This window comes from Lepidochelys kempii, chromosome 3, assembly GCF_965140265.1.
Source record: "Lepidochelys kempii isolate rLepKem1 chromosome 3, rLepKem1.hap2, whole genome shotgun sequence".
Classification (NCBI taxonomy): Eukaryota; Metazoa; Chordata; order Testudines; family Cheloniidae; genus Lepidochelys; species Lepidochelys kempii.
In genome coordinates this window covers 130352655-130380584 of record NC_133258.1, presented here as the reverse complement: position 1 = coordinate 130380584, position 27930 = coordinate 130352655, and the positions used below count along the sequence as shown (strand labels likewise).

General features: G+C 40.8%; 1 protein-coding gene across 2 annotated transcripts in view; it reads left to right on the top strand.

Moving 5' to 3' along the window:
• Window positions 1-27930, top strand: part of GALNT2 (polypeptide N-acetylgalactosaminyltransferase 2) — a 154549-nt gene that overhangs the window by 76374 nt on the left and 50245 nt on the right. For both annotated transcript variants that reach the window (XM_073338037.1, XM_073338038.1), the window contains exons 2-3: window positions 4534-4627; window positions 14478-14631. In XM_073338037.1, the coding sequence (XP_073194138.1) occupies window positions 4534-4627; window positions 14478-14631 (248 nt within the window). The remainder of the gene's footprint in view (window positions 1-4533; window positions 4628-14477; window positions 14632-27930) is intronic.

Here is a 27930-nt window from a genome sequence, read left to right as displayed (position 1 = left end):
GTCTGAAAAGTAGCTAGACAGACCTTTCTTTTGTTACACTGTTATCATGCTACTAACAATTTGCAAGCATTAGTGCTCACAGTCACTATGTCCTTGACCCTCTTTTTTTTTTTCCTGTGGAGGTGTGTGGAATTCGCAAAAAGAAAAGGAGTACTTGTGGCACCTTAGAGACTAACCAATTTATTTGAGCATAAGATTTCGTGAGCTTATGCTCAAATAAATTGGTTAGTCTCTAAGGTGCCACAAGTACTCCTTTTCTTTTTACGAATACAGACTAACACGGCTGTTACAATTCCACACGTTTCAGAGTATTTTTCCTACTGAAGCTGTCTTGGCACACTCACGGTAGTATCGGATAACTCCAGGTTCTTGTGAATCAAACAGATTTATGATTAGCTTATTAGATTTTTCCAAATCCAATGTATCTGATACCTCAATATAAATAGCTTCTGTTGCTGAGCCTGCACTTGCCATAGAAATATGTGCCTATGCATATCTGTTTGCATAGACACAGTCAAATTAATTTGAGAATAAATGAGTGCTTTGACCACTGTTTGTAAAAGACAAACGACTTATTGCAGGAAATATGTCTTAGTTCGTGTCTCAGTTTTTCTTTTCAGGGTTGGAGAGGTAATAGGATCATGGATTTTCATTTGTGGGTAAACAGCTGTGTTCCAGATATTTTGGGAGGTAGCTTATTTCTGTAGCCTGCTAATAGTACAGACCAATAGGTGTTCCTTCTCCCCACCAATTAGCTGGGCAGGAAATGGCCACTGAAAATTCAGATCTTCTACCTCACTGAGACCACGTCTCCCTACTTCTTTTATTATTGACATCCACTGAGCCAGTTGCTAACCTGCACTTAAAAATCCTGCATGCATTGACTGACCAGCATGTCTGATGTGAGCTTGTAAATAAGAACTGGCCTTTCACTTTAGTTTCCTTAAATGTCACCAAATGCCAGAAGGAAGGCATGAATGATTTGCACACCCAGCCTACTGTTTTCTGCACCATTAAATCGATATAACTCTTTACCTTAGCATTGAGTATGAATACCAATAGTAATGTTAAAATACTCTCCTATGGCAAGCATAGCTATACCTGCAGTATCTTGCGCTTACCACTGAATGCCATTCCACTGAAAGAGTCTGACATAAATATGTATGGCTATAGATACTGAAGGGGAAGAATGTCCTAGTCAATTAGTCTAAGTTGTTATAGCTCTCTAACATTTTGCTCTAGGCTTCAACATGTGGGACTTGGTACATACACTTATATTTTGTAAAAACATTCTTCACCTTTGGACATGGTTCTCCTAGTCACTGCTCTTGTGATAGTTTTACAAATTTTAGAGTTGTTGGCAACTGTAGTAATATTATGGTGCATTAGTAATCAAGTCCAGGTAATCGCCTTTGTTTTGAAGGGAGGCTTGATACCAAGGAGTTTGCTTTGGCAGGGAAAGCAAACTGATTGCCAACTTAACCTAAATCAGAATCACAAAAAAAGTTAATTTAAAGCTGATTTCTAGGCTAAACTTGGTAGAGTTACGTTTGCTAAGGAACATAATGTTTAAAAAGGGGGGAAATGATGTCTTTAAAAGTAAGAAAATAAACCATTCCAGGAAGGTGGATACACTGTTAATAACTTCTAATTGTGCAGACATACAGTTATCAGATTACATACTTCACAAACAGAATTTAGCTCTGCCCATCTGTTAATTTCAGGACAGCTGAAAGAAGGAAATTGATGGAAGAGGAGCTTCCAAACATGAGTGAGAAGCCAGGGGCAGAGGAAGCTAGCCTTTAAGGGAAACCACACATGAGTGCAGAAGGAAGCCAAGGGTATTGACTATGAGGCAAGGGCTTTCTGATGGTTTACTTACCAGCAATAATGAATCATTGTTTCAGAACTACATATCTGATTTCCGGGAATAAATATTCCTGAACTGCACAGACCAGTTATGTGCTTTGGATAACTAATATTCTGCCCATCCATAATTCTCCCATAATTTCAGTTGGATTAAGTATTCACTTCCTGTGCTAATCTCTCATGCACTGTTTTCACACCTGTCACATTCTACCCATGAAGTTCAGTGAATTCCTGTATATACTTTGTAAACCATTTTGAGATTAAAGTTGTCAGGGTAAATGTTCTCTATTCAGGCTAACAGTGCCAAGTGTGTATCTGAGATTGAGTGTTTTTGCGTGTCCCTTGTACAAGGCAGACTAATGGGTTTTTCTGTTATAACTAGTTACCTCTTTAAGATTTAAGAATTTAAGATTATATAATAAAGCTACCTATGTGAAAGTAGGACCCATGTATTTTTGTGATGCTATGGAATGTACTGCAGAATCCACTCCTTACTGCAGAGTTGTACTATAGAAACTAAAACTTCCTAGCTCTCATGGCTGTAAAGAAAATCTACCTGATCTGAACAAAAGTGTGAGGTTTCCCTGAGGCAGCAAACTACTTGAAAAGTATTGAACTGTATCATTCATCTGAGATTTAAATTCTAAAACCTAAAGATGACCATTTAAATATCAACTTCATTATGTCACTGCTGATCTTTATCAGGTATATGGAGTTAACACGTTTATCTCACAGCCTCCAACTGTCTGCCATGCCTTTTTGGATGCTGAAACCTACAAATATCTCCTACCCAGCTTTTCTGTTACAGCTTCTTTGATGCAGTTGTACGTTGTCAGTACAAATGTTTGTGGCACACTGAACTTGAATGAAGCTGGACCAGATTTTCCAGTCTGCTGCACCATAGTGCTGTAAAAACAAGCCTCTTGCTGTAGAATATAGCTTACCACAAAGTATGTGACTCTTGTAAATGGCCAAGGAATTCTGAATAATCAAATTTCTGATAAGCATTATTTACTCCAGTCTGTTCTGAATCTATAAAATCTCAGTTCGGACTTGCAGCTTTTTTCAGTATTTGCATGGGTAGTGGCTGTTTAAAAAACAGCATCAAAAAGCCTTCTAAAAATATACTTATGCTTAAGCAGCAATGCATGTAAACTTTGCACACAAAGTCCTTAATTTTGAATTTGGCACTGGTAAACTACAGTGAGTGGGAGCTTTAGAAATGCTTTGACAGATGTGTACTCTGAATTTTCTTGAAAGGATAGGATATTTCTCCTTTATAGGGACACAAAATTGAAATCTAGACAGTATTGAGTGACAAGTAGTTTCACCAACTACACCTGCCCTTGAGTTCCCTTACAAATTTTTACTATTTTATAGCTAATGTCAATGTCTGCCTTCCAACATCGTTCAGATCAAATATATTCTGTTAGCAAGTGTTTCAGCTGCCCTTGCTTGCTCAGCTTTGACTCTGTGTGTCAAGCTTGTCAAGTCATTCCTTCTCACATGCCACCATCAATATTAAAGATTCTGCAGGGCAAATCCTGCCCTTAGTGGGTTTTCACAGGGGAAACTGACTCTGTAATTGAGACTTAGCAAATAACTGTAATGCAGGAGAAGGAATAGAATCTTCCTTAATTGTGTTGACTCTGTAGGGCTAATAGGAGCAGCTGACTGAATAAGTAGAGTGCAGATGTGTAGAATAAAGGCTTTTCCATAGACACTTCATAGTAAAACCTCACTGTCGTAATATACCTAATTACCAAATATAGTCTTTTAAAATAAATGCTTTCTGTTATCCCACTTTCTCTTCCAACTTGATTCTGTGATGTATCCTAATGCTGAATTGATACCAGTTGTTTGTATGGTAACATGAACACATGATTATGAGTTCTCTGTGTGATGAAGCAGGAAGAAAAATGGGGCTGTTAGTGAACTTTCATCCTGTATTTATCAATATCTTTACTGGAATTAAAAAAGACTGATAGTTGCTTTTTCACTAAACGTTAGCATTTTTCACTGTTACTATAGTCAGAAATCCAGTGGAACTATTATTTGAAAATCTGCTATCAGCATGGGTTCTGCCAAAATGGGTGCCTGTAAAGGGCAACTTGCTATGGCCCTTTCAAAAGTTTTTGTATTGGAAAACCACTTCCCAGAATATGATGAAAATTAATAACTTAGCTGTGTAGTATTTAGCTTTTATTATAAATATTCAAGTAATAGTGCTCTGAATGTGCAAACTGCTGGACATACACTATTTAGCTTTTGTTTTAGTCACACTTTGCCATCACAATTCTTTGTAGAAACAAACTTCAGTATCACAGATTACATTGAGGTTCACATTTCCTAATAAATTTTCTATTTGAGAGCAAGATATTTCTTCCACTAAGTAGTTGCCACATATGTTAAATGTTTGATCCAGTGTCTAGAACCCTGTTTTATTTTCCTATTTTTGGAAAAATTGGGGAATTTGCCATTCTCTCCCTTGGTGCCTAAAACAAATCTCTTGAGGTTTTTTATACCCTTAAAAGGGTCTAAAGGCCATGTTAGTGTCAAAGAGTAAAAGTGACTAGTCATCCCTTTTGAAAATACAGAAAATTAATATAAATTAATCATACCAATTTAAGAAATGGTTCTAAGTTTTTTTTGTTTGATTTTCAGGAGGACCCAAATGACATTGATGCACTAAAAAAGAAAGACCCTCGCAGTAACAATGGGGAAGACAAAGCACAAAATGTGGAGACCCTACCTCCAGGTATTGCGGTAATGTTTGTTGCCAAAGTAAAAAATCCAAAACTAAGAGAAGCTGGGGCTGTGAATTTTTCTGATAGAGGCTTTTACCCAGGAAGGGAGAGAATTATTATGCAAAATGTGGATTTGCTTTAATTCTGAAAACTTCAACTTTCTGAACTCTAGCCCACCTTGCGAGTAAAAATACCTATTTTGCTGAGGCTTGGTCCTAAAATACTCTATCTACATTTGATCCATGCCTGCTCATGCTATAAGCTGTTCCCTGCGTACAGATTCATTTGTTGGAAGAAGGCTCTTGAACAAGAGGTGCTCCAGTTCTCTCCACTGGTAGGACTGGCAGGTGGTATGCACTCCCCATTGGAAAGTGATACTTGACACATGAGCCCAGTGTTGAATCTTCAATCAGGAGCAGGTCATTTTAGCTACAAATTGAAAAACAAAACAAAACAGGCTTTTCTGATAGAGATTGTGTTTCTTTTGTGTAACAGCCTGTCTAGGCCAGGGGTAGCCAACCTGAGCCTGAGAAGAAGCCAGAATTTACCAATGTACATTGCCAAGGAGCCACAGTAATACATCAGCAGCCCCACGTCAGCCAACCCCCCTGGCTCCCAGTGCCTCCTGCCCACTGGCAGCTCCGTTGATCAGCACTTCCCTCTCCATCCCTCCCTGCACCTCCCGATCAGCTGTTTTGTGGCCTGCAGGAGGCAGGGGGGCGAACAAGGACACGGCAGGCTCAGGGGAGGGAAGGGGTGGAGTGGGGACAGGGCCTGTGGCAGAGCCAGGGGTTGAGCAGTGAGCACCCCCCAGCACCTTGGAAAGTTGGCACCTGTAGCTCCAGCCCTGGAGTCGATGCCTATACAAGGAGCTGCATATTAACTTCTGAAGAGCCGCATGTAGCTCCGGAGCCACATGTTGGCCACCCCTGGTCTAGGCTAATGTATGGGCTATAAGCTTTATGTGCTCCAAAGCAAAGTGACATCTTTTCCCACTCATATCTGACATTCTCTAGCATATAACGTATGAATGGAGCAAGGAGTCCAGTGCCTTTATTTAAGAGGAACAGGGACATTTCCTGAGGTATGAGCTAGGAAAGCCTCAGTTGACCGTGGGATGTGCTCATTTATGTATTTATCAATATAGGTTTGTTCCTCTTCCTAATACTCCTGTTGCTGTAAAACTGCTGTTTTGCAGCAGTGGTAAACATGCACAGGTAGAATTAAAGTACCAAGGAGTAAAAAAGCTAATAACTCACTAGAATGGTCTCTGATGCCTAGCACTTGAAGAACAAGTGTATCTTGCAAAGGAGATTACTTTCTACCAGATGGTTCCACAATATATTTTCTCTCATTGATCTTCTGTACGTATCCAGATGCTTCGTTGGGAGCAATTATAACCCAAATATCTGGACTAGTATAGATGATCTTGAAGAAAATTAACAACCTAGGAGAATTTTCCTCTGTGCTTTAAGCAGGATTTGCTATAATTTCCAGCATGTTTTTGTTTTGTAATCTTAAAATCTGGTGCAGCATAAACTATTTAAATTAATGGTTTTTCCACCCTATGGTCTTTGGCCCAGCTTGTCTTAGTCACTTAAGGAAATATAATTGTTATGAACATTTATTTTCTAGCAAAATATATATATTTGAGTATTATGCACACCACAGATTAGAAATTAAATTTTTTTAACAATTTATTTTCCAGTTTATCCATGTGCGTAAACACTTGGTGATAATTCAGTTAGTTTGGTTTCTAGCAGTCATTTTTCTGTACAGGTTTTTCCTTAACAGGCCTCTTTGCAAATATGTTTAATACCTCTGTTTTACTATAGTTTAGCTTTTCTTGTGACTTTTAGCTACAGCTCTTCATGTGTAGGGATTGGGCTACTTAGTCATGGTTTAGGGCAATGGTCTTCAAAGTATGAGGCATACCCCCCCAGGAGGTGTAGTGGGGGCAGGGAGGGAGCATCACCCAGCCCTGCCCTGTCCCATCCCCAGCTTTGCTCCAGCCCCAGCCCTTGGCTCCCACTCTCAGCCCCTGGCAAAAGTTTGGGCACCACTGGTTTAGGGCTTCCAGGCATATATCAAATGCTTTTGGCTTTCCTCCTAAGTAGGTGAGACCTTTCCATTGGTCATAGGGCGAAGACACAGGTGTTGGGATGGGTATGGGGAAAACATGGAAAGGGAGGATATAGAGGTTTGTCCTAAAGATAGTAAGGGAGAGTTCAGGAGCTGGAGAATATGGAGCCAGGAATGAGACCAGATGCCAGAATGTTCAGAAAGGAGGTCTGTTGACCAGTCTCTCCTACCCGAGTAAGAATGATGAATAAGAATCAACATACTCTGGCAGAGTACACAGTGCTCAAAGAATATATTGTCACAGTATTATACTCTTAAAATAGTATGAGCATTTTTAATGAGTGATGCACATAATGTTGTGAATACACAGTTATGGGATCTTGAATCCAGACTTCTGCAAGCTTTGTGCAACTTTTTTAATGGAAGTGGTTAGGCTTCAGCTATTTGCCTTTTTCCTTTTTTTCTCTCTTTGGTTCACTATTCCCTTCCTGCTTTTCAGTTGAGGTTTAGGAGAGGTGCTGCTTGTTTCGGCCTTCCGCAACATTGTATTTCCAGAGCTCCAAGGAAAGCAAGGAATTGTTTTCTGAGAGCTCAGTGCACAAATATTTTAAAAAGTAGAACTTGGGAGTCAGTCTTTATACAAAGCCATTAACATTTTAAAGGTAAATTGACATTTTACCATCAAAAACTCTATTCATGGTGCTGTGTTCAGGGGTTCTCCCAACAAATTTTTAGGTGGCCTCAAAGTGTGGCCACCAACTCTTGCTGGTGGCTGCTGACAATTTTTCCTAAAATACTTAAGTTTAGGAAAAACAAATAAATATGCATGCATACATGTCCAAATCATTGTAATTTATTTATACAGGTTTTTTTTGCAGACTTGGTAATTAAAAATTAATATACAGTTGTCTGTTCTTTACTGGCCTAAACAGAATAGAAACACAAATAAGGTGCTTTGCATGTTTTGCTTTTTTGGTTGTGTTTTTTTTAGACTTGCTAGCTAGTAAGTCTGTTGCTGTGAAAAGTGGTATTTGTATATTTGTTAATATCACCTTTCAAGCAGACCTACTCAGCCCCAGCAAGCTGGGGGACAAATTAAGCCTTGGATGGGGAGGTGAGTAGGGGGTCATGGGAGGAGATAGATGGGAGGCAACTGGGGTGATGGGGGTGTCAGGGCAGAAGCCTAGAGTCCTGCTGCATGGATGGGGACTGGAAGAGACAGCGGGAGCCAGGGGTGATGTGTGGGGGATGAGCCCAGAGCTGAAGCTGGAGAGCTTGCGGCTGGGGGATGGAGCCTGCTGCTGCAGGGACCAGCCCCTGCTGGTGGCCCTGGGGGAGGGGCTGCTGCTTTGTCCTCTTCCCCCCCCCCCCCCCCCCCAAAATCGCCTAGGAGGCTGTGGCTGCAAGAAAAAACCATGGTTGCCGTATGGAGCCATGGTGGCCGTATTTGAGAAATGCTGTCCTAAATCATTTGATACATCACTGCATCTTCAACACCGTAGGGAGCTAAATTCTCATACTGTGAAGTGGTGGTATCAGCTTTAGCAGGGGTAAAGCAAAACCCTGACTGCTTGTCATGACAGATTACTAAAGAAGAGATTTATTTCCAGCTCGTATGTATTAGTATCAATCTTTAATTGTATTAAATTAACCATTTGTGATTATACATTTTAATTAAAAGCATTGCATTTCCCTTGTTGAGTAAAGGAGTTATTAACTACACCTTCGAACCTGATAGTACAATTTTTATAAAGGACGTATAAAAATAATATTGAGACTCTGAGATTAAAACTAATCAAGGAACCTTCCCTATTTTAATTACTTAGTTAAAAAAAATTTCTGGCTCTCTTCCCAGTACAGGTTACTCCATTTTAGACTAGAGTAACATCAAAAATATTTTAAATGGTCCTTCTTGGAGAGGATTTAAATGTTACTGCACAACTGAAATGACATTCCAGTTCTCTTCCGCTCCATCTCTTTGATAACAAACACAGTCTAGCAGTTACTGACATCCACATTAAGGTAACTATACAATATATCCCACTGGTATTGACCTATGTTTAGTTGTAAAACTAGGTCCAAAAAGTGAGCTCCTAATCCCCACATCACCTGTGGCTGCTACTTGGGTTGAGGATTTCCTGAGTAGCTCACCTGCTATTCTTTCCCACCTTCAACCCCCTCTTTCCTTTACGTATCCCCCATATGCTGTTCCTGCTGGGGTCTTGCTCCCCATCCCACACAACTATGCCTACTGCTGGAGTTTCACCTGTTCCCTTCCTTCACATACAAGTTCATCTGCTCGGTCATCTCTTCTCTACCAGTTCAGTTAATTTATTCTGTGGCCCATTTCCTTCTCCCTTTTCCCCTCAGATCTCCTCTGTTCTTTTTCCTCCAGGTTCATTCTGTAGGCCAGGGATGGCCAAAGCATGATATGTTCAGCTTCCCTTCTGTCCCTGGCCAAAGCTAGTGCAAGTACTCTAGAGTCATCTCTGCCAACCTTCTACAACTTGGAAATTCCCCAATCTCCAGTTGCTTTATTACAGCAACTCTGTACCTTTTTTGCTGCTGCCACCCAGGATCTGGCCCTAAGTCTTGAGTTAGGGAAAAGGAAGCAGAAGTAGAAGTGAAGATCCTTTTAAAGTAGATAGCTCTAATTTAGAGAGGGAAGACAACATAGAGACGACTGTTTCTAAGTAGAACTCTTTTCAAACTTTTTTAGGCGTCATCTGCTTTTTAAAATAAATGAATATGCTTTCATAAATTCTAAAGCTACTGTCACTAGCGCTTACAAATAAAATGTGAAACAAAACATTTGAAAATTCTTTTACTTACCTGTCAACCCAAATTCAGGCTTTTGAGTTTCCTTAGCTGACTGCATCACTAATGCCTAAAGCAGTGCAAGTCTCTACTGCTCTCTTAATCTGTTAGTGATTAGGAATATGGTTTTTCTTTTTCTTTTTCTTTTTCTTTTTTTTTCTTTCAGTCTTGTTGGATACTAACTTCCTGTCCTGAAACTTAATCTGATATCCTATATGAATCAGAACCACAATTTTTGGGGAAAATTTTATTTTTAGTTTAACAGTGAGTGTCTAATAAGCTAAATCAAAACTACACTGTATAGCACATACTCTACAAAGTTTAGGAAACATGTTCTATCAATATCGCATCAGGTAAAATATAAGCTAAATATTTAATGTATTTGTACCTGCCTTTTAATGCAATTTGGCAGTTGGAAACAGACCCCACTCTCCAAGCCGCCAATAAATGCTCACCAGTAGCTCTGAAAAATGAGTTCCCCAGTAGTAAAAAGAAAAGGAGGACTTGTGGCACCTTAAAGACTAACCAATTTATTTGAGCATAAGCTTTCGTGAGCTACAGCTCACTTCATCGGATGCTGTAGCTCACGAAAGCTCATGCTCAAATAAATTGGTTAGTCTCTAAGGTGCCACAAGTACTTTCCTTTTTGCGAATACAGACTAACACGGCTGTTACTCTGAAACCTTCCCCAGTAGTGCGTGTATACTGGGAAACAAAGCAGATAACATATAAAAATACATGATCAGTTGCTGGAGAAGGCTGATTAATCGAGCCTTTAATCTTAAAACTTAATTATTAGTAAATTGTCAAACACTACCCTCTTTACAGCTTCAGAGACAATATCCTTGTTTTTGCTGAGCCACATTTTAATTTCCCTTTGCACACTTACAATTTACAGTAGTTCACTTGAACTGTTGTAGTTTATAACCATGCAATGCCACATGAGCAATTCTAGCTGATGTAAACCTGTCTTATGAGAACACTTGCATTGGTCCCTCCAACTGCTGCCGTACCAGAGCATTGTAGGTACGCATTCCACAGTTGCCAGTGCAAGTCCCTGAAGCAGGGGTTGGTGGGAATACCATTTCACTATTGAAGAGGTGCTGTAACTATTTTAAAAAGTGATTCATATGCATTAACATTTTTAATGTATACAGTAGTATGTATTTTGTAAAATTAAATGTCAGTATTACATTAAAATAGCCTTTATTTTTTAATCCAGAAAAGCTTTAGGATTGAATGCATTGCACTTTATAAAATGGAAAACTATTATTTGATGCATATTTGAAGTTACTGTAGTTTAATATGAATCATCAGGTGTATATGTGATTGTCACAGTTTTGGGCTAACTAAATCTTTGACCTCTGTGGTCTGCTCAAGGAATCCCCTCTCAGGCCTCTAGCCATCACCATTCTCTGAGCAGGGACACATATCCCTCTCCCTCTTAACCCAGGGGGTTTAGACTTGCAGCCCCCTTGTTTATCTCCACAAGTCTGAGTCCAACACCTGCTTGTTGCTTTCTCTTCCAGGGCTTTGACCAGTGTATGCCAGTAGTTCCAAGTAGTCAAACAGCTCTTTCAGAGCAGAGTACATTTATTTTAGGATAAAAAACCTTGAAAACATGTAAAACAATAAGAGGATTAAATGCCTGTTAAGTTCACCAGAAGCCCCCACCCCTGCCATCAGTTTACAGGAATTGGAATCCCTGATAAGTTCCAAAGTCTTTCAGATCTTTCAGTCAGGCTTTGCCTCTCTTGGTTATCTGGTCATGTCCATTTGTAGCCCAAGAAGCCCCTTATGTCAGTTCAAACTCTGTTTTTATATCCAAACCCTCCTGTTTTTAGTTTCAAAGTCTCCTGAAACATGTACAACCAGTCACTGTCCCTTTCCCCAGGTGGTCAGGCGTCAAACACTGGGTATCTGCATAACCAGCCTTGGGATTTTGCGTTGATCATCCATCATGATTCCACAGGGAAACCACCTGGTGAGCCAGGAACAGACAAATACTTAGAACATTCACAGCTCTTTGTATCATGCGTGCCCATAGAGCCTGGTCTATCTCAATATAATAGTCTCTGACTTTTTTCATGCTTTCAAGGGCTCACTCAAATATACAGATAACATTCCTAATGTTAGATACAGAGGTCTCGAGATATACCTGTTTGCCATATCTCTCACAGTGATATTGCACATATTGTTTACTGGAGTGCTTGCAGGGGTATTGTGGAACACTGCTAGGAAAATCAGCTCCCATGGTAGAGCTGCAGCATTAGCACTAATGGTATATGCTGTCTCTGCAAAAGTGCTGAGTGACTTGGGGCAGGAGAAGTGATAAGCCTTGTTTCAAATAGGAGCAATTGTGCATTATTGCAAACTGTTGTGTGAAGATGTTGCAAGTGTTTGCAATGTCAGAATTCTCAAGTGTAGAACTGACTTCAAAGGGTAGATCCCTGAAAATGTCCTGAGAGAAATTTTGGAAGACTCATAGAAGTTTCTTTTTACCACTCTTAAGGTTGGGCTTTGACAGCTACAAAGTGTTCCCTCTGTTGCATTTTCACTAATTGGAAGCTGAAAATCTGTTTTTCTACCCATAGTGCTGTAGTCTCCCCTCTTGCTCGCTTCACAGGTGCTAAATAAATGTTTTTCAGTCTGTTACATTTTGGTCTCTCTGGTTCTGGCTTTTCTGCATATTTTCTTCAGCATCTTTTGGGAGGTAAATTCATTTGTAGGAGGTGTTCAATCTGAACTAATTGAATAGCTCTTAAACCTGTAATTCAAAATATAGGAATCTATGTTCTTTCTCTGTGACTAGACTGTCTTAAAATATTTACTTCCCATGGCTCCTCTGCTTTTCACTAGTACTTGCTGTTCAGGTAAACTGTCAGTATTTGAACTCCAAACACCACCACCGCAGGCTTGGTCAGAGCTAACTTCATTCATCAGCTCCTCAGATGGCTCAAACTCTAGAGAATCTCAAATCTACTCAGTGATTTTCTTTTCAGTAAACTGTTTCCATTCTTGATGGATTTTTGTCTCACACAGTATTTTGGTATCAGTCTTATTTTCCAGCAGAAATTCCAAGTGGAATTCTGGTTGGCTATATCTTCAGTTAGTTGTGTAACAGACAGTCCTAACTCACTTTGCACACTGTGCAAATTGGCAACAGTAAAGGTGTATTTGAAATGTCTGACCAATCTCTGGCTGCCCTAATGAATGCCTGTTAGGCCACATCTACACTACCCGCTGGGTCAGCGGGTAGCGATCGATCTATCGGGGATCGATTTATCATGTCTAGTGTAGATGTGATAAATCGATCCCAGATCACTCTACTGTCGACTCCGGAACTTGACCAGGATGAGAGGCGGAAGCAGAGTCGACGGGGGAACGATGGCCGTCGATCTCGCGCCACAAGGACGCAAAGTAAGTGATTCTAAGTCTGTCTAGGATACGTCGACTTCAGCTATGCTGTTCTCGTAGCTGAAGTTGCATAGCTTAGATGGATTTCTTCCCTCTTCCCCCCTTCTCCCCCACTCCCCCCCAGTGTAGACCAGGCCTTATACTAGTACACCCATGAAGCAGAGCAGCAGGTTATGGGTAAAGTATCCTAAGGTATATGCTTTATTTGCCTAAAAACTTTTGTTAGCATCCATGGGGTGCTCCAAGAGAATGACACACTCTCTGCCAATCTGCCACTTACTGGACTTTCCCAAAAATACCTCTGAAATGACAGTTCCCTGTGTTGCTTTTGAAAAACTCCCAGTGAAGCGTAACTTCTTGTGAACATGTTAATTATCAAACACACTGACCCCAAGAGAGTGTTGCTTTGTGTCGTCATTTGTTTGGTGTCAGCAGCATGCTTGGTGCTACACAGCAACTTTAATATGGTGCCTTCAAGAACACTTTGCAGTAAAATAGCAATTAGTTGTTAGGGGTAACACTATTTGTGCTCAAGTGGTTTTGAGTCAGAAAGCATAAATCCTGTACCATTGCAATAGGTTGGCTGTCAGTGGCCATATAAGGAAGGTTAATTTATTTTAAAATAAAAATTAAGAACAGAGAATTTACCATTTGTTTTCTAGATGCAAACCAAGCTTCTGGTGTATATCACAAGATCAGTAATTTTATGAAAGTGTTCATCCTCTCAGAAGAGAACATTGCTTTATCTTAATTCCTTACTGCAATGTTAGAAGAAGCAGGCTTCGGATAAAGCATACATCTCCATAAGCATGCCAGTACTGTATTACCAGGGATCGCATAGTGTGCTCCTTAGTAAAGAGTTAACCTGCTCATGACAAAACCTAAAAGCTACAAAGTGTTCCAACTAGTTCATGTATTTCATATCAGAAAGTGGTCAAGTGTCCTAACTATTGGTAGCATTTATGTCTTACAAAATAACTTATAAAATTTACTTTTAACCAAGTTTATGAAGAACAAACCTTTAGAGCATGGAGATACAAATCATTATTTTTTAAATATGAGACTGGCTAAATTAAACCATAGAGGTTTGGTTTAGTGAAGTTAATTGAAATCTAAACTGGAAAAATTAAGTGTCTGTCTTGGGGTGTAAATCTGTGCTTGAATGATCAGCTGCCTGATGTGGAAATGCCCTTTTAAAGTGGAACATATGGTTCCTGAGGTTAAAACCTGTAACTGAGGAAAGCAGCATGGTCTAGTGATTACAGTAGCAGCAGGACTAGGAGTCGGAATACCATTAATTCATTTCCTACTGAAACTTTGCACTAGTCAATTGTGTGACTCCGAGCAAATAACTTTGTGCATTAGTGTAACCCAGATATAAAAGAAGTGTATTGCCTGCCTCATTGAAGTGTTAAAGCTTCATTTATTTTAAAGCACTTTGATCCGGTAAAAGTGAAAACTTTGATTTCAGACATTTGAAAACTAGAGCTTAAATGCTTCAGATCTGTGATGCAAATATTTAACTTTGGGTTTCTTCCTTTTTAGGAAAAGTTCGATGGCAAGATTTTGATCAAGACAGTTATGTTGGTGTCACTATGGTCCGATCTGGTCAAGACCCATACGCTCGTAATAAGTTCAATCAAGTAGAAAGTGACAAACTGCAAATGGACAGAAACATACCCGATACCAGGCATGATCAGTAAGTGCCAAACTCAGCAGTTGTTGAGTTAATCAGTTACTCTTAATTTATGGCTCTTGAGTTGCATAGGTCTCTTCTATACCCTGCACGGTTGTGTCTAAACTGCCAAAAATGAGAATTTCCTGGCCCAAGCACCTGGACTGATGCTACGACTTGGCTTTAAACATGATAAAAAATGTTTAAGCTTGCCTGCACTTTGTCTACTGTACAGTTTCTACTTTTCTTATCACCAGTTGAACTGGTGGTGAATTACATGTCTTGTTTTTGCTAGTGTTGACAAAGACCTGGTGGCCGTTCTGTAGTGTGTGTGTGTGTCTAGTGCTTTGCTATTACTGGATCCCAGGCAGAATAAGCAAAATGCCAAAAACTGTAGCCCTTCTGTTGCAGGTTGCCTGCGATGGTTCAGGAAGAGTCATGAACTGTCTGAAGCTCAAATCCCGTCCTGAGTAGCTGAGCTGTGCCTCATGGAATTCCTTCAGGTCTGGGGGTTGATAGAATCCACACGTGTATACCTACTCTTGCTCCAGCCTCAGGCTATGGTAGCTTCCACACTGCTTGTGCCCCAAAATACACCGGGTGAACATTCAGTGGATTCACAAAGCAGTGGGACGACTGGGTATCAGTGTACAGGAATATAAGAGAGCTCCATGACATGTCGTGAGTGCACATGTAGTGAGCAGCTCACCTGCACATGAGTTAGTATAAGGAAGAGGGCACACTTGTTTGCCCCAAGAGGTGTGAACTACCTCAGTTTATGTCAGTGGGGTGTTAACTTTGAAGTCTGTGGGTGTGCATACACTACGGAGACAATACTGGCGTAGCTACAGCACCATAGCTATGCCGGCATAACCCCATGGTGTGTAGACGCACTAACAGCAATGGAAGGGGTTTTTCTGTCACTGTAGAAATGTCACCACTTAAAGCGATGGTAGCTAGGTTGACGGAAGCAGTTCTCTATCTATGTAGCTGCATCTACACTGGGGGTTAAGTTGGTGTAGCTATGTCAGTTGGGTATGGATTTTTTTTTTCATATCCTTGATGGCTGTAGCTATGTTGACCTAAATTTTAAACCTAAACCAGTCCTGTGTGTCTCTAGACGTGATAGAGACTATTCAAAGAAACTGTGATCCATTGCTGATAGTGGTAGTCAGGTTCCCTCTGAACTGATACTGAAAATGGCTTAACTAACAGTTTAGATGGGAGAAAACCACTTTCATTATCAGTTTAGGGAGACTCTTTGCTGACCACGCTCTTGACAATGGATTGCAATGTAGATTGTGGGGGTGGGGGGAGAAATATGTGTCGTCTTTAGCTTTTTTGAGCATTAAAACTATACTTTTGGAATGTCTACGAGACTTCGAGCATTTCCCTCTTGCCCATTTTAACCTTGTGTGAACCTTGAGCACTGAGGACACGTAGGCTAAATCTTCTGACTTGTTACCCACTGGATGACTTATCAAGGTTTGCATTATTCATGATACTACAAAACCCAGTATTATATTTTGTCTTATTGCAGAGTCACTGGATAAGGATATGATTCTTCAGCTGTTAAAGATTAGCTAGTTATATAGTATTGTAGACAAAGAAACCTTATTTTTAATATGTATACGTAGGTGTGGAAACTAGGAGTGCGGGGAGTGCTCCAGCACCCCCAGGTTTTACGTGGGGCCACTGGCTTGGGTCCTGGCTTGGGTCCTTGGGTCCTGGCCACCAGCCCTGTTGCCTGGCTGCTGGCCCCACGCCCAGGGCTCCGGGCCAGGGCCCCACTTCCAGCCTGTGGCCCCAAGCCCGGGACTCTGCTTCCCAGCCCTGCACCTGGGGTTCGAGTCCAAGCCTCTGGCCCTGTACCCCTGGCTCTGGTCCTGGCTGCTGGCCCTGTACCCAGAGCCTGGGGCTCTGCTCTTGGGGCAGTAGCTTCACTCACTGGCCCTATGCCTGGGGCCCTGCACCCAGCCCCCCGCTCCTGGGGTCCCAGCCGCTAGCCTCACTCCCGGGGCTCCACTTCTGACTCTGCATGTGGAGTCTCGTCTGTGGGCTCATGCTTGGGGCTCTGCTCCTGGCCCTGTGCCCACCCCCAGCCTTTCCCTCTTACCCCTGTTTGGGGTTGTGTCTCCCCCCCCCCCCCCCGAGACACGGCATTGCTCCCGGCTGCAGCTGAGGGGGTTGCGGATAGGAGTAAGGGGCTGGATTTCAGTGCCCCCACTGTTATAAGGGTTCCAGCACCACTGTATGTATTTCAAAATGGTGTGCGTAGACCTCCAAGTGTAAGGCTGTAAATTACACTCAAAATTGAAAGTGGCTCCCAGAGTCCCTTGTCATACATAAACTTGCTTCAGTGTTGGTGTTTACACTTAATATTTCCATAAAACTATCTTGGTGTAGTGAAATGAAGAGTTGCTGTGTGGGATACTGATTTATCAGATGAACATATTCGTGTGATCAAATCACATAAGCTCGGGATTTGTCTTTTTGTTTCATGTGAAGCTGAGCAGCATTAAGTCATGCTATTGGTAGTGAATGGTATTCGTGCTCGATGATGGAAAAGCTGTTTAGTTTCTGTGAAGTAAAGAGCACTTTAGCATGAAGATTGCTTTGTCGTCACTATTTTTTTTTCTTCTGGAGTTCAGTTTATAGGAAGAGGTTATGTGAGTAACTAGTGAGTTCTCATTACCAGCTGTTCTTGGTAATTACAACATTCTGGACAGTAACTGACCTGGCATTTCAGTGAGTGGCACATTATGACCCTAATTTAGCAACCACCTATGCTCCCCTGGACATCAAGAGTGATTATTCTAAAAAGTGAAAGAACAGAAAAAGGGATTGATTTCTTTAAAGGGAGGAGTTGGCATTTAACACAGAATTCTAGAATGACGAATGAGTCAGGTACTCAGCCTTTCTGATCCAGCCCTTCTCCCCCCTCAGTGCTGTTAAATGGCCAGGAAAGAATGCTGGAGAACCCACACTGGTGTCTGGGGCATACCTAGAACACATTTAGTAAATGGAATAATGAAATCCAATTGGCTGATAGATTGAAGAGGCTAAACTTACAGGAGCCCAACCAAAACTGAAAAACAAGTCTTTTTTTTCCCCCTTCCCTCCTTGAGGACTGGGTGATAAGAAAGGATGGTTACAATTGTGAATTGTTTTGTCTTTTCCTTACTTCAGGCTGCACATAGTCTTATAAATATTTATATGTTCTGTTTCAGAGTAGCAGCCGTGTTAGTCTGTATCTGCAAAAAGGAAAGGAGTACTTGTGGCACCTTAAAGACTAACAATTGTTAGTCTCTAAGGTGCCACAAGTACTTCTTCTCTTAATGTTCTGTGGTTTCTTTCAGAATGTGCCAAAAGAAATGTTTGGATCAGAGGGTGTCCTCAGCTGTTTGTGATCATGGATTATTAGAATGAACATATAAATTTGAGAATTAACTTACTTTGTTACCCCTATAACTACAGAAAAAATAGATTTATCCTTTTACTTTCTACAGGTATAGTTATATTGTGTGTCCTTAATTAAATTGTGTTCCATTTTCAGAATGCCTTTTGAGTTCACATGGCATAAATCAGGGGTTCTCAAAATTGGGGTCAGGACCCCTCGGGGGTTGTGAAGTTATTACATGGGTGGTCATGAGCTGTCAGCCTCCACCCCAAACCCAACTTTGCCTCCAGCATTTATAATGGTGTTAAATATGTAAAGAAGTCTTTTTAATTTAAAAAGATGGTTGCACACAGCGGCTTGCTATATAAAAGGGGTCACCAGTACAAAAGTTTGAGAACCATTGGCATAAATCTGTGTTTGCGTCAGTTTTTTCTAATAAAGTCTGTTATAGTGGCCACCTATCCCAATACTTGAATTAGATTTGTCTTTGAAAAAATGATGTTTTTAATACATCTGTGCTTTCCACTAATAATACAGCTTTTTGGGGTAGCTGAGAAGTGTAATGGAATTGAGCTCCACCTATTAAAAAAGGAGGCAACAAAAATAGTCCTTTTGGAGACTATTAGGCAGAATAATTGCCGAAAACAGAAGTAGCTCTCTTGCGGTGTCTAGCCCTTTGCCAAACTCTTGTCAGTCCATTGGCTTATAAGATAGATGACATGTGGTTGCTTTACAGCTGCTGACCTATTGATGGTCTTGTGACTTAGGCTTGGTCTACACTAGAGTTGGATTGACATAGGCTGCCTTATGTCGACCTGGGGCATGCACAAGGGGGACAAGTTGGGACATGCCCCCCCCTCCCCCCAAATTAATTGGCAGAGGCACAGAACTCCTCCAGCCCCGGTGCTGTGGCGGCAGCACAAAACCTGCCCCTCCAAAAGCAGTGAAATTTAAATTCCTTTGCACGCTCCTGTGTCAACCTAACTATGTAAGCGTCTACACTGCAATGTTGCTTCTGCCAGCGTAAGTTGCCCACTCCACCCACCTAATAACTCTCCCACCACGAGAGGGTAGTGCTTAGGTTGATGTAGATTGGGCGGCACAGTGTCTGTGTAGACACTGCGTTATACTTTAAATCATCTGTTGGCTGCCAGCCCTGCGTGGGGCTTATAGCCGGAGCCCACCCACCCCAGGGGTCCCAGCTGGAGCGGCCTGGTGATGGGGCTGACAGCTGTGAGCCCCAGGGTGGGGGGGGGGCGGGGGCGTATAGCTCAGACTGTGGGCCCTGGGAGGGGGGTGCCCCAAAATGCCCCACACAGTTAAGTCTGTGGAGATGCTCCCAGTGAGGACGTGCACCACCAACAGAGAGGGTGTAGTGTGGCCATGAGCAGCAGTGGCTGTACGTCGACCTTCGGCTATGTCTGTTAGCACTTCTGTCAGTAAAGTTTGTCGCTCAGGGGTGTGGAAAAAAACCACACACACACACACACCCCCAGAGCGACATAAGTTACACCAACAGAAGTGCTGGTGTGGATAGCACTATGTCAGTGGGAGATGCTCTCCTGCCGATATACCTACAGCCGCTCATTGAAGGTGGTTTAATTATGCCAACGGGAGAGCTCTCTCTCCTGTTGGCATAGAGCTGCTACACAGGAGACATTACAGCGGTGCAGCTGCAGTGGTATAGCTGTGCCTCTGTAAGGTCTCTTATGTAGACATAGCCTAACTTAGGTTGACTTAATTTTGTAGTGTAGCCAACGTCTTACTCTTGGGTCTATTCTTTTGTGTTCTGTTATCACCTTCAAGAGCTTAGAGTGTCTTGGCTTAGTACTAGTGGCTCTTCTCGCTCTCATCTCGGTTAGTTTGTTCCCACCCACACTTCTTTGGTTTTTGGAATCCATCTGCTCTAGTGCTGACTGTAGACTACTATTTTGGTATTTAGGCATGCCAATTTCATCTCAGTATCTCATGCTGTTTCTGTACAATTGAGAACATTGGCATAGTGCTAATACAGTGGTTCTCAACTGGGGGTCCGTGAGTCCCGAGCCGACCCGTGGGGTTAAAGCTGGGAGCCCCAAGGTCCCCCCCAGCATCCTTTGGGGCAGGAAACCTGAGGCCCCTCTCCCACCCATCTGGCACCTGAAGCCCTGAGTTGTGCCCCACCCCCAATGCCCTGCAGGGCTAAAGCCCTGACCCCCACGCCCCCTCTGGGTTATAGAATTTGTATAGCATGGGGGCCGGGGAGGGAGAGCTCAGAAAGAAAAATGTAGAGAACCCCTGTGCTAATGGATCCACTTTTAGCACTTAACAGTCCCCAAATGGAAAAGTAAATGTCCCAGAACCTTCATTGAGAGATTTGATGGTCCTCACAATAAATTTCAGCTTAATCCATCCATTTTGTATTCTCATTGAACAGGAGAAGGGTAATTGTGTAACCTTCATACACAACCCCAGTGCTGTTCAGCAGTCCGCTCAGAAGCAGTCCTCCTGAAAAAGGATAGGCCTGATATTAAACTCCAACTTCTGTCATCACATTTTCTGAGCCAAAAATGGAACTGACTCTATGTTCTGCTGTAGCTGTAAGGAAATCTGAGACTTTGGTGCCTTGTTTAAAAAGCAGAAAGGAAATGGAGAGTGCCTGACTTGCTTGTAAATTCAGTGGAAATGCATTCTAGTAGGGGTGTGAGATGTCTTAGACTATGAGTGTATAGATGGGCTCACTAACCAGAACAGGTTGATGTGTTCTGAACAACCACGCTTTTCCAAGCTGCACATAAGAGCACTCAACTGTGGGCATTGCACTCCTTATCCATTCCCCACAAGACTGCTTAACTGAAATCTGCATCTGAATGGAATAGAAGCCAGATGAAAATAAACCTACAATCTTTTTGGTTGTCTTCCAAAGTGCTCCCTCTTCCTTCCCTACTCACTTGCTTTGCCAAAAATACTGGAGACAGGAAGGGAATTAAAGGATTCATAGGTGGCCTGTGAACAGGTGATTTTCCCACACTTCAAAACACAGCCCACACACTGTATAGGGCCAAAGCTCATCCCCTTTGTGGTGATTGGCTTTATTTGCAAAGAAACAAATAATTGCATTTCAGTAGCACTTTGAGACCCCAATTGAAATCATAGTTCCATTGTGTTAGGTGCACCTAGTAAGAGTCGTTCTCTGCCCCAATAACAAATTTCAGCCCAAGCCTTCTCCCCTTCTTTAATGCTGATAGGTTTACTCCCTGAGTTCTGTTGAGCCTGAGGCTTCTCAACCCATACTGTTGCATCCACCAGTGAGCCGTCAGGAATACATCGGCCGTTCCCTGCAGCATACAAACACCTGCTGAGAGGGAGGGCCAAGAGAAGGACTGCCATGCTGGTACAGGAGCTAATGGACTCTTAATTCTTGAGTGAAGCCTAAAATCTGATGCTTCTGTCTGCATTTGGGGTGTCAAAGATCATGAAAAGCACAAGTAAGTTACTTTCTTCTCAGTACAACTAAGCACATCTCTTCAATAATACAATAAAGCCTTTTTTAGAAATCTGTGGCAGGAACTTCTCCTTGAAAGTAAAGTGAAATGCAAAAGGAAGTTTGCATGTTAACAATTGATCTAATACACTTTCTATGTACCATAATTAAACAGCCTTGAGAAAAAGGGGCCCTCAAACTTACTGCCTTTTAAAGGAAGAAATAATCAATAAGAGCACTTTTTCCCCCAGGGTTGTGCATTCAGTGGATTTTTAAAGGGGTGGTGGTTAAATTTAGATTTTAAAAACTGTTTTTATCAAGTGTTCAAAACACTCTATCAAACACATCTGTGTGGAAAAAAAAAAGTATGAAGGTAAAGTTATTTCATTTCAGAATAAAAGCTTGCAGACTGCTTCCTTGATTTCTGAAGACTTTTTTGCTTTAAATACAGTGTAAGCAAGGTTGGTGCAACCTATTTAATCAAGATTAAATCATTAGTCATTCACAATGTGGAGCTCTTCAATAACTTGAGGAAAACAAAGTGAAACGAGTGGCTTGCTTGTAGCTCTTGAATAAATATACTTAGTGCCAAAAATATTAAAATTAATGGAGTCAATCATAAGTAGGTTAGATAAAATACAGAAATGAAGTAGTTAGGTTAGTTAAACATGGCAGTGCTTTAAAGATGGGAGTAGCTAGGAGAGGCAGAAGAGAGGGGGATGGGGAAGGTATTGGCATCACCTTTGTTTTCTTTAACAATTTGTAACTACAAATTGTATAGCAACCTGAAATTTCCTCACACTTGTGATAGGCACGCTGATTAGAAGAAGATCTTGTATATGTAACGTTAATCATTCTGGAAAGCAGGAAGAATTCCGTTGCTGCCAGGAAAGTATTGAGGGCTTGTCTACACTCTCAGCAATGTAGCTGCATTGGCTTAGTGAAGACGCTACCTATGCTGACAGGAGAGTTTCTCCCATCAGTGCAGGTACTCCACCTCCCTGAGAAGTGGTTGTTATGTCAATAGGAGACGCCCTCCCATCGACATAGCACTATCTACACTAGGAGTTAGGTTGGTATAACTGCGTTGCTGCGGGGTGCGGATTTCCGCACACCAGAGCGATGCAGTTATAGCAACATAAATTTGTAGTGTAGACCAGAGCTCAGTAAAGTGGAGAAACTTGCCTACAGTGTACTGAGAAGTTGTAAAGAGATGGCCTTTTATTTGCCTTTTTGAGGTAAACTTTAATGCATGAGAAATCTAATCCTACATCTGTTTCAACACAGCACTTTCATTTTAAAAAATAAAACCTCAGCCCCCATCTTGTTATAATTTTAATGATCTTACTGGGTAATGTGCATCTTGGAGAGTTCCTCCTTTTGTGTTGAATTGTGATAGCTGATATCCTTTGGACTTGGCTAGAGTAGATGTATGATATACTTCGTTATGCTTAGTTTCTCCATCTGCAAAATGGAGATGATACTTTCCTTTGTGGAGTGTTTTGAGATCTACTGATTGAAAAGCTCTATAACAGCTAGTTTTTGTTGAGGTGGATTGAAAGAGTTTCCCACAATGGTTTCCTATGCTGTTGAACTCCATATGTTGACTGTATGTAGGATGTATAGGTCTGTTTGATCACTTTTCACTAAATCATCCTATAAGGACAGCCTACTCTGGGGAGAGTTAGAAGGGTCCAGGGAATAGGAAGCCAACAAGGAAGATGCTCCTGGGAAAGGGCTGCTTCTGTTTTATGCTTATCACATGGAGCTTGCATTAGAACAAAAATTGACAGTCCCTCTGTAAATTTTAGTTTTTTAGAGTAGTTCTCAAAATGGCATCCACTGACTGCTCTGTCCAGTTTCCACCATATGTCAAAATTGAAGTGAGTCTGTTGCTTTTAACTGGGGCAAAGATAATCATGCCATCAGCCTGGAAACAGAAAAGTGATTTGAAATATTTGATAGAGTGACAGACACAGAGAAATGCTTTTAAGATCTGAGTTTGTGTCACTGAGCGTCATGTTGGCTCCAGCTAAATTGCAGGTGATTTGGGTGGAAGTAGTATATTTTCTCTGAATAAGTTGCTAATTCTTTTCTAAAAAAAAAAGGAGGGGGGGGAATTCATATGAGGATTTATCTCATTCTTTACTTCCTACATTTTTTTTTTTAAATATGGAATCCTTAAACTGCTTTTACGAGTTAAGCTTGTAGATATATTAACTTCTATTTGACATTTATTTAAATAGCAAGGCATTTTACCAGCACAGAATTTTCATCTTTTCTTTAAATTCTGAGGGTGTTTAGAGGAATTAAACAAGTTTCCAAAAGGTATTTTCTTTAGTCATAAAAGTGAAATTAGATTTGAGGTGGGGAGAGGGAGAGAGTTTAGACAGATAGGAGCAGCCTGGGACAAATGGAAGGCAACACTGAGAGGATCCGTTTTTTTGTTTTTGTTTTTTTTTAACTATCTCCATGATATCAGGTATGCTCATATAACAGTAGGCTTTGATGGCCCCTCACAGTAGCAGTAACTGTTGTTATCATGGTGGATGCCTCTGTACAGTTGAAGTTACTGTGGTAACAATGCTGAGCACTAACATGACACAGGCAGCTTTTAAATTTCAGCTTGTAGCTTCAATTTTAACAAAGTTTTAAAATCTTCAAAAAAGGTCTCTGCCTTGCCATGCTTCTGATGGCATCCTTTTTAGTAGTCTTTGAAGTGACGTGACACTTTTAATTTATAGCACTTTACTGTGCCCAAATAGGTTTATAAAGAATTGATTATCCAGCACAGCTCTAGTATTAGTTAAAGATGGTTGGAAAATTGGCTGTTGATCAGATTTATTATTTTATTTATTTTTAAGGGAAGTCCAACAAAAAAAAAACTTTTTACAAAATTCCTGACAGTGGAGTGGCAGGATGTGCATCTTGAACACAACTGCAGTATCATCCTATTTTGCAAACAGTTTGTGGTTCCATGTTAAGGCTGAGTTGAGTTTTGCACTTAAAGCAGGAATTCAAACACTTTATGCATGAAGAAAAGAATATCCTTCCAAAAATTGCAGTACTTTTTGAATATAGAATGAGAAATATAAATAGGTCACATTTAAAATATACAAGAGGCAAATTCTTTCAGATCAAATTTGGAGCCTTGGATTCTCCCTCAAAATAGGAGTGAATTTATTCCCAAGCTTACCCTTTTCAAGGCGAGAAGCTTCCCTGCATCAAATAACTTGACATTTCATAAGATGCATTCTAGTTCAAATTTCCTCATTTGCAAAAGTGCAACAACTAAATGAAGTTAAATGTCACATTTTCAAATCCTACTACATTTTATGAATGTTAACTTCATGATTCACTTGCAAATAGAACAGACTCAAGGTCATTAAAGTGAGATAAGTTTATCCTAAAGAAAAGCAGGTTAATGCTGTTTTTTGGGAATACTAGTTGTAATGTTAGGATATCTAATCCATTTGAGTTGCTTTGGGCCAAAAAATAAAATGCATGACAGCAGATTTAATTTTCAGCATACAGAACCTTTAAGGGACTGTGTTGTGAGCCTCTACTGGTACAACCATTCACAGTGTTTAGGGCAGTGGTACACAATTTTTGTAATGCTCGAATCCCACTGGCAACCTGCTGAGAGCCAGAGTTGTGTGTAATTTGCATATAAATGTACATAGGATTTTAATAAGAGAACTGCCCCCCCCATGGTCAAACACACGTGTAAAAATTGGGCACTTAAATTGGTAGCCTGGCTTTCAAAAGTGCTGTGCTATAGACAAAGAAGTGTTGGACTTTTTGAACTGTGCTGGTGCTATAGACAATATCCAGGTGCCCATTCTGGGCTTACTCCATTAAGTCAATACCTTAACAGAGAAGGCTGCAACTTCCTGGTGATCCAAGCATTGGTGTATCGCTGTGGCTGGATCCTGCGTGGATGTTTAGATGGGGGTGAAAACATGCGTTATACCTTTTTAGTAATGCTCCACTTCTCTGCAGTGGACAAAGGGGCATGGTATTCTCACCTCACAATGGACATTAATGTGGTATCCAACTTCACTGTCACTCTACAGACCATGAACACCAATAGATTGAGTCACGAAGCCAAACCTGGCTCTGCAAATCTTGATGGATAACAGCTCAATTAGAGCATATCTACAGCTGGGAGCAAGCCTCCCAGCCTGGGCAGACAGACTTGTGCTAGTGCACACTAAAAATAGCAATGGACATTGCTGCACCAGTGAAGGCTTGGGGTAAATACCTGAGTTGGACCCGCCCAACCTCCTGGATTTGAGCTCAGGTGACCAGCCTGAGCCATTGAGGATGCAGCAGCATCCATGCTGCTATTTTAATTGTGCTACCTGAAGCCCCTCTAATGCAAATCTGTCTGCCTGGCTGGATGGCTTGTTCCCAGCGGCAGCGTAGACCTTCAAGCCTTGATGGGCATAGCCTTGACGTGTAATCACAACTGTTCTGTGAATATTTGGGTACCATTGCAAGCACTAGTGTGTATATGTATGTGTCATGCTATCGGTGTGCTAGGGATTTGGAGTTGTTAACACTAAAATTATGTAGTGTAGATGGGGCCTTTTATAAGCAGGAAAGGCAGAAGCTTTCACAGCTCTAGCCACTGCCACTTGCTTCTCTATTCCATAAATATTTATAACTTGCCGAGTTTTATGTATAGATCATTGACTCATGTCCTCAGATGTGGAGAATGTTTTTATGCAGGCAGATTCTTTTTTTAACATTTTAAGAAGAAAAATGAGATTCTTACCTAAAAGTGGATTTGATTGTATATTCTAAGCAATGTTTTGTCTGATGTGCTGAGCTTGCTTTAGCTGATGGTGTAGCTAGTCATGGCTGCCCGAACCTACATATTTGTGTGCTTTAGAACAGTGGTTCTCAACCAGGGGTAAGCGGAGGTCTTCCAGGAGGTACATCAACTCATCTAGATATTTGCCTAGTTTTACGAGAGGCTACAAAAAAAGCTCTAGCCAAGTCAGTAAAAACGAAAATATACAGATCATGACTTGTTTAGACTGCCATATATACTATACACTGAAATGTAAGTACAATATTTATATTCCAATTGATTTATTTCATAATTATATGGTAAAAATGAGTCAGCAATTTTTCAGTAATAGTTTGCTTGTGACCCTTTTGTATTTGTATGTCTGGTTTTGTAAACAAGTAGTTTAAGTGAGGCGAAACTTGGGATATGCAAGATAAATCAGACTCCTGAAAGGGGTACAGTAGTCTGGAAAGGTTGAGAACCACTACTTTAAAACACTCAGCTTCTAATAGTAATTAAAAGGACATCAAAGGAAATGAAGTCACTAAGATAGACTAGTGTACATCATTATATGTGGACAAGGATCATTTTTTTAATTCCCCAGACTTTTTGAGATGCATACCATAGGATCTCTTCTAAAGTGCAGCTTTCTCCTGCTCTGTTAACTTTGGAAGGGAACACATGCAATAATTGATAGTATTTTTCAAAGGTATTGCCAATGAGATTTTTAAGCAGCTTAATTTCTCATAGGTCCTGTGGGGGATTAAGCATTTTGGGATTTTGTCTTTTCTAGATTAAACTCTGCACCTATTAGAGATGATGAAAAGTTAGTTGTTAGATGGACTACCCTACCATTATTACTGTTTAGAAGGATTATGTTATGTGTGTGTTTGCACAAATATCATTTCACAGCTACTCTTGTTTTTCAAATTCTGAATTTTAGAATCCTAAAATATAGATTTTTAGAATTACATAGAATATTGTATTTGTGAGCAAGGTCAGTACAGTGCCAGCCACCTAGGAGACCTGTACATGGAATTGGATGTTGAAAGTTGGGGATTGAGCATGAAATTGAGCACCAGTCTCAAACAATCAGAGTGCAGCCCTTTAAACACTCATGTTTAAGAGGTTTACTTAGCTATTTATATTTGGATTTATATAACATGTATTTATCCAAGTTCTAAGTATTATAAAGAGCTTTTTAAAGCACCATTGCACTGAAGTAAAATACAGCAAAAAAAGACCTTTGAGGAATGAATATGTTCACCCTTAAATTCTGATATTGGAATTCGGCATTAGAGAAAATCAGATTTCCCAGAACCAAGGAACTTAAAGATTTGTAATATATTATAGTTCAGGCTCAGATTAGGCTCAGCTTAGGCTCAGACTAAGTTCTACCCAGATCATCAGTGGTATTTTCTAATTATGTTTTAAAGATGTTGGTCTATCCCTTTTTAAATGTAATTGCCACTTAATCTTATATTTAGCAGGGATTGCAATGCTAGTAGTACAAAATGAACTGCTCAACTGAAAAGTGCCTCATCACCTTTGCAAGGGAACAAACACTTTAAAAGAAAATTGAAGACTTGGTCAGATAAAACTTTAATTTGTTTTTCAGTTACTTATTGGGTAAAAATATTTTATGGGAAAGTGCTTCCTCTT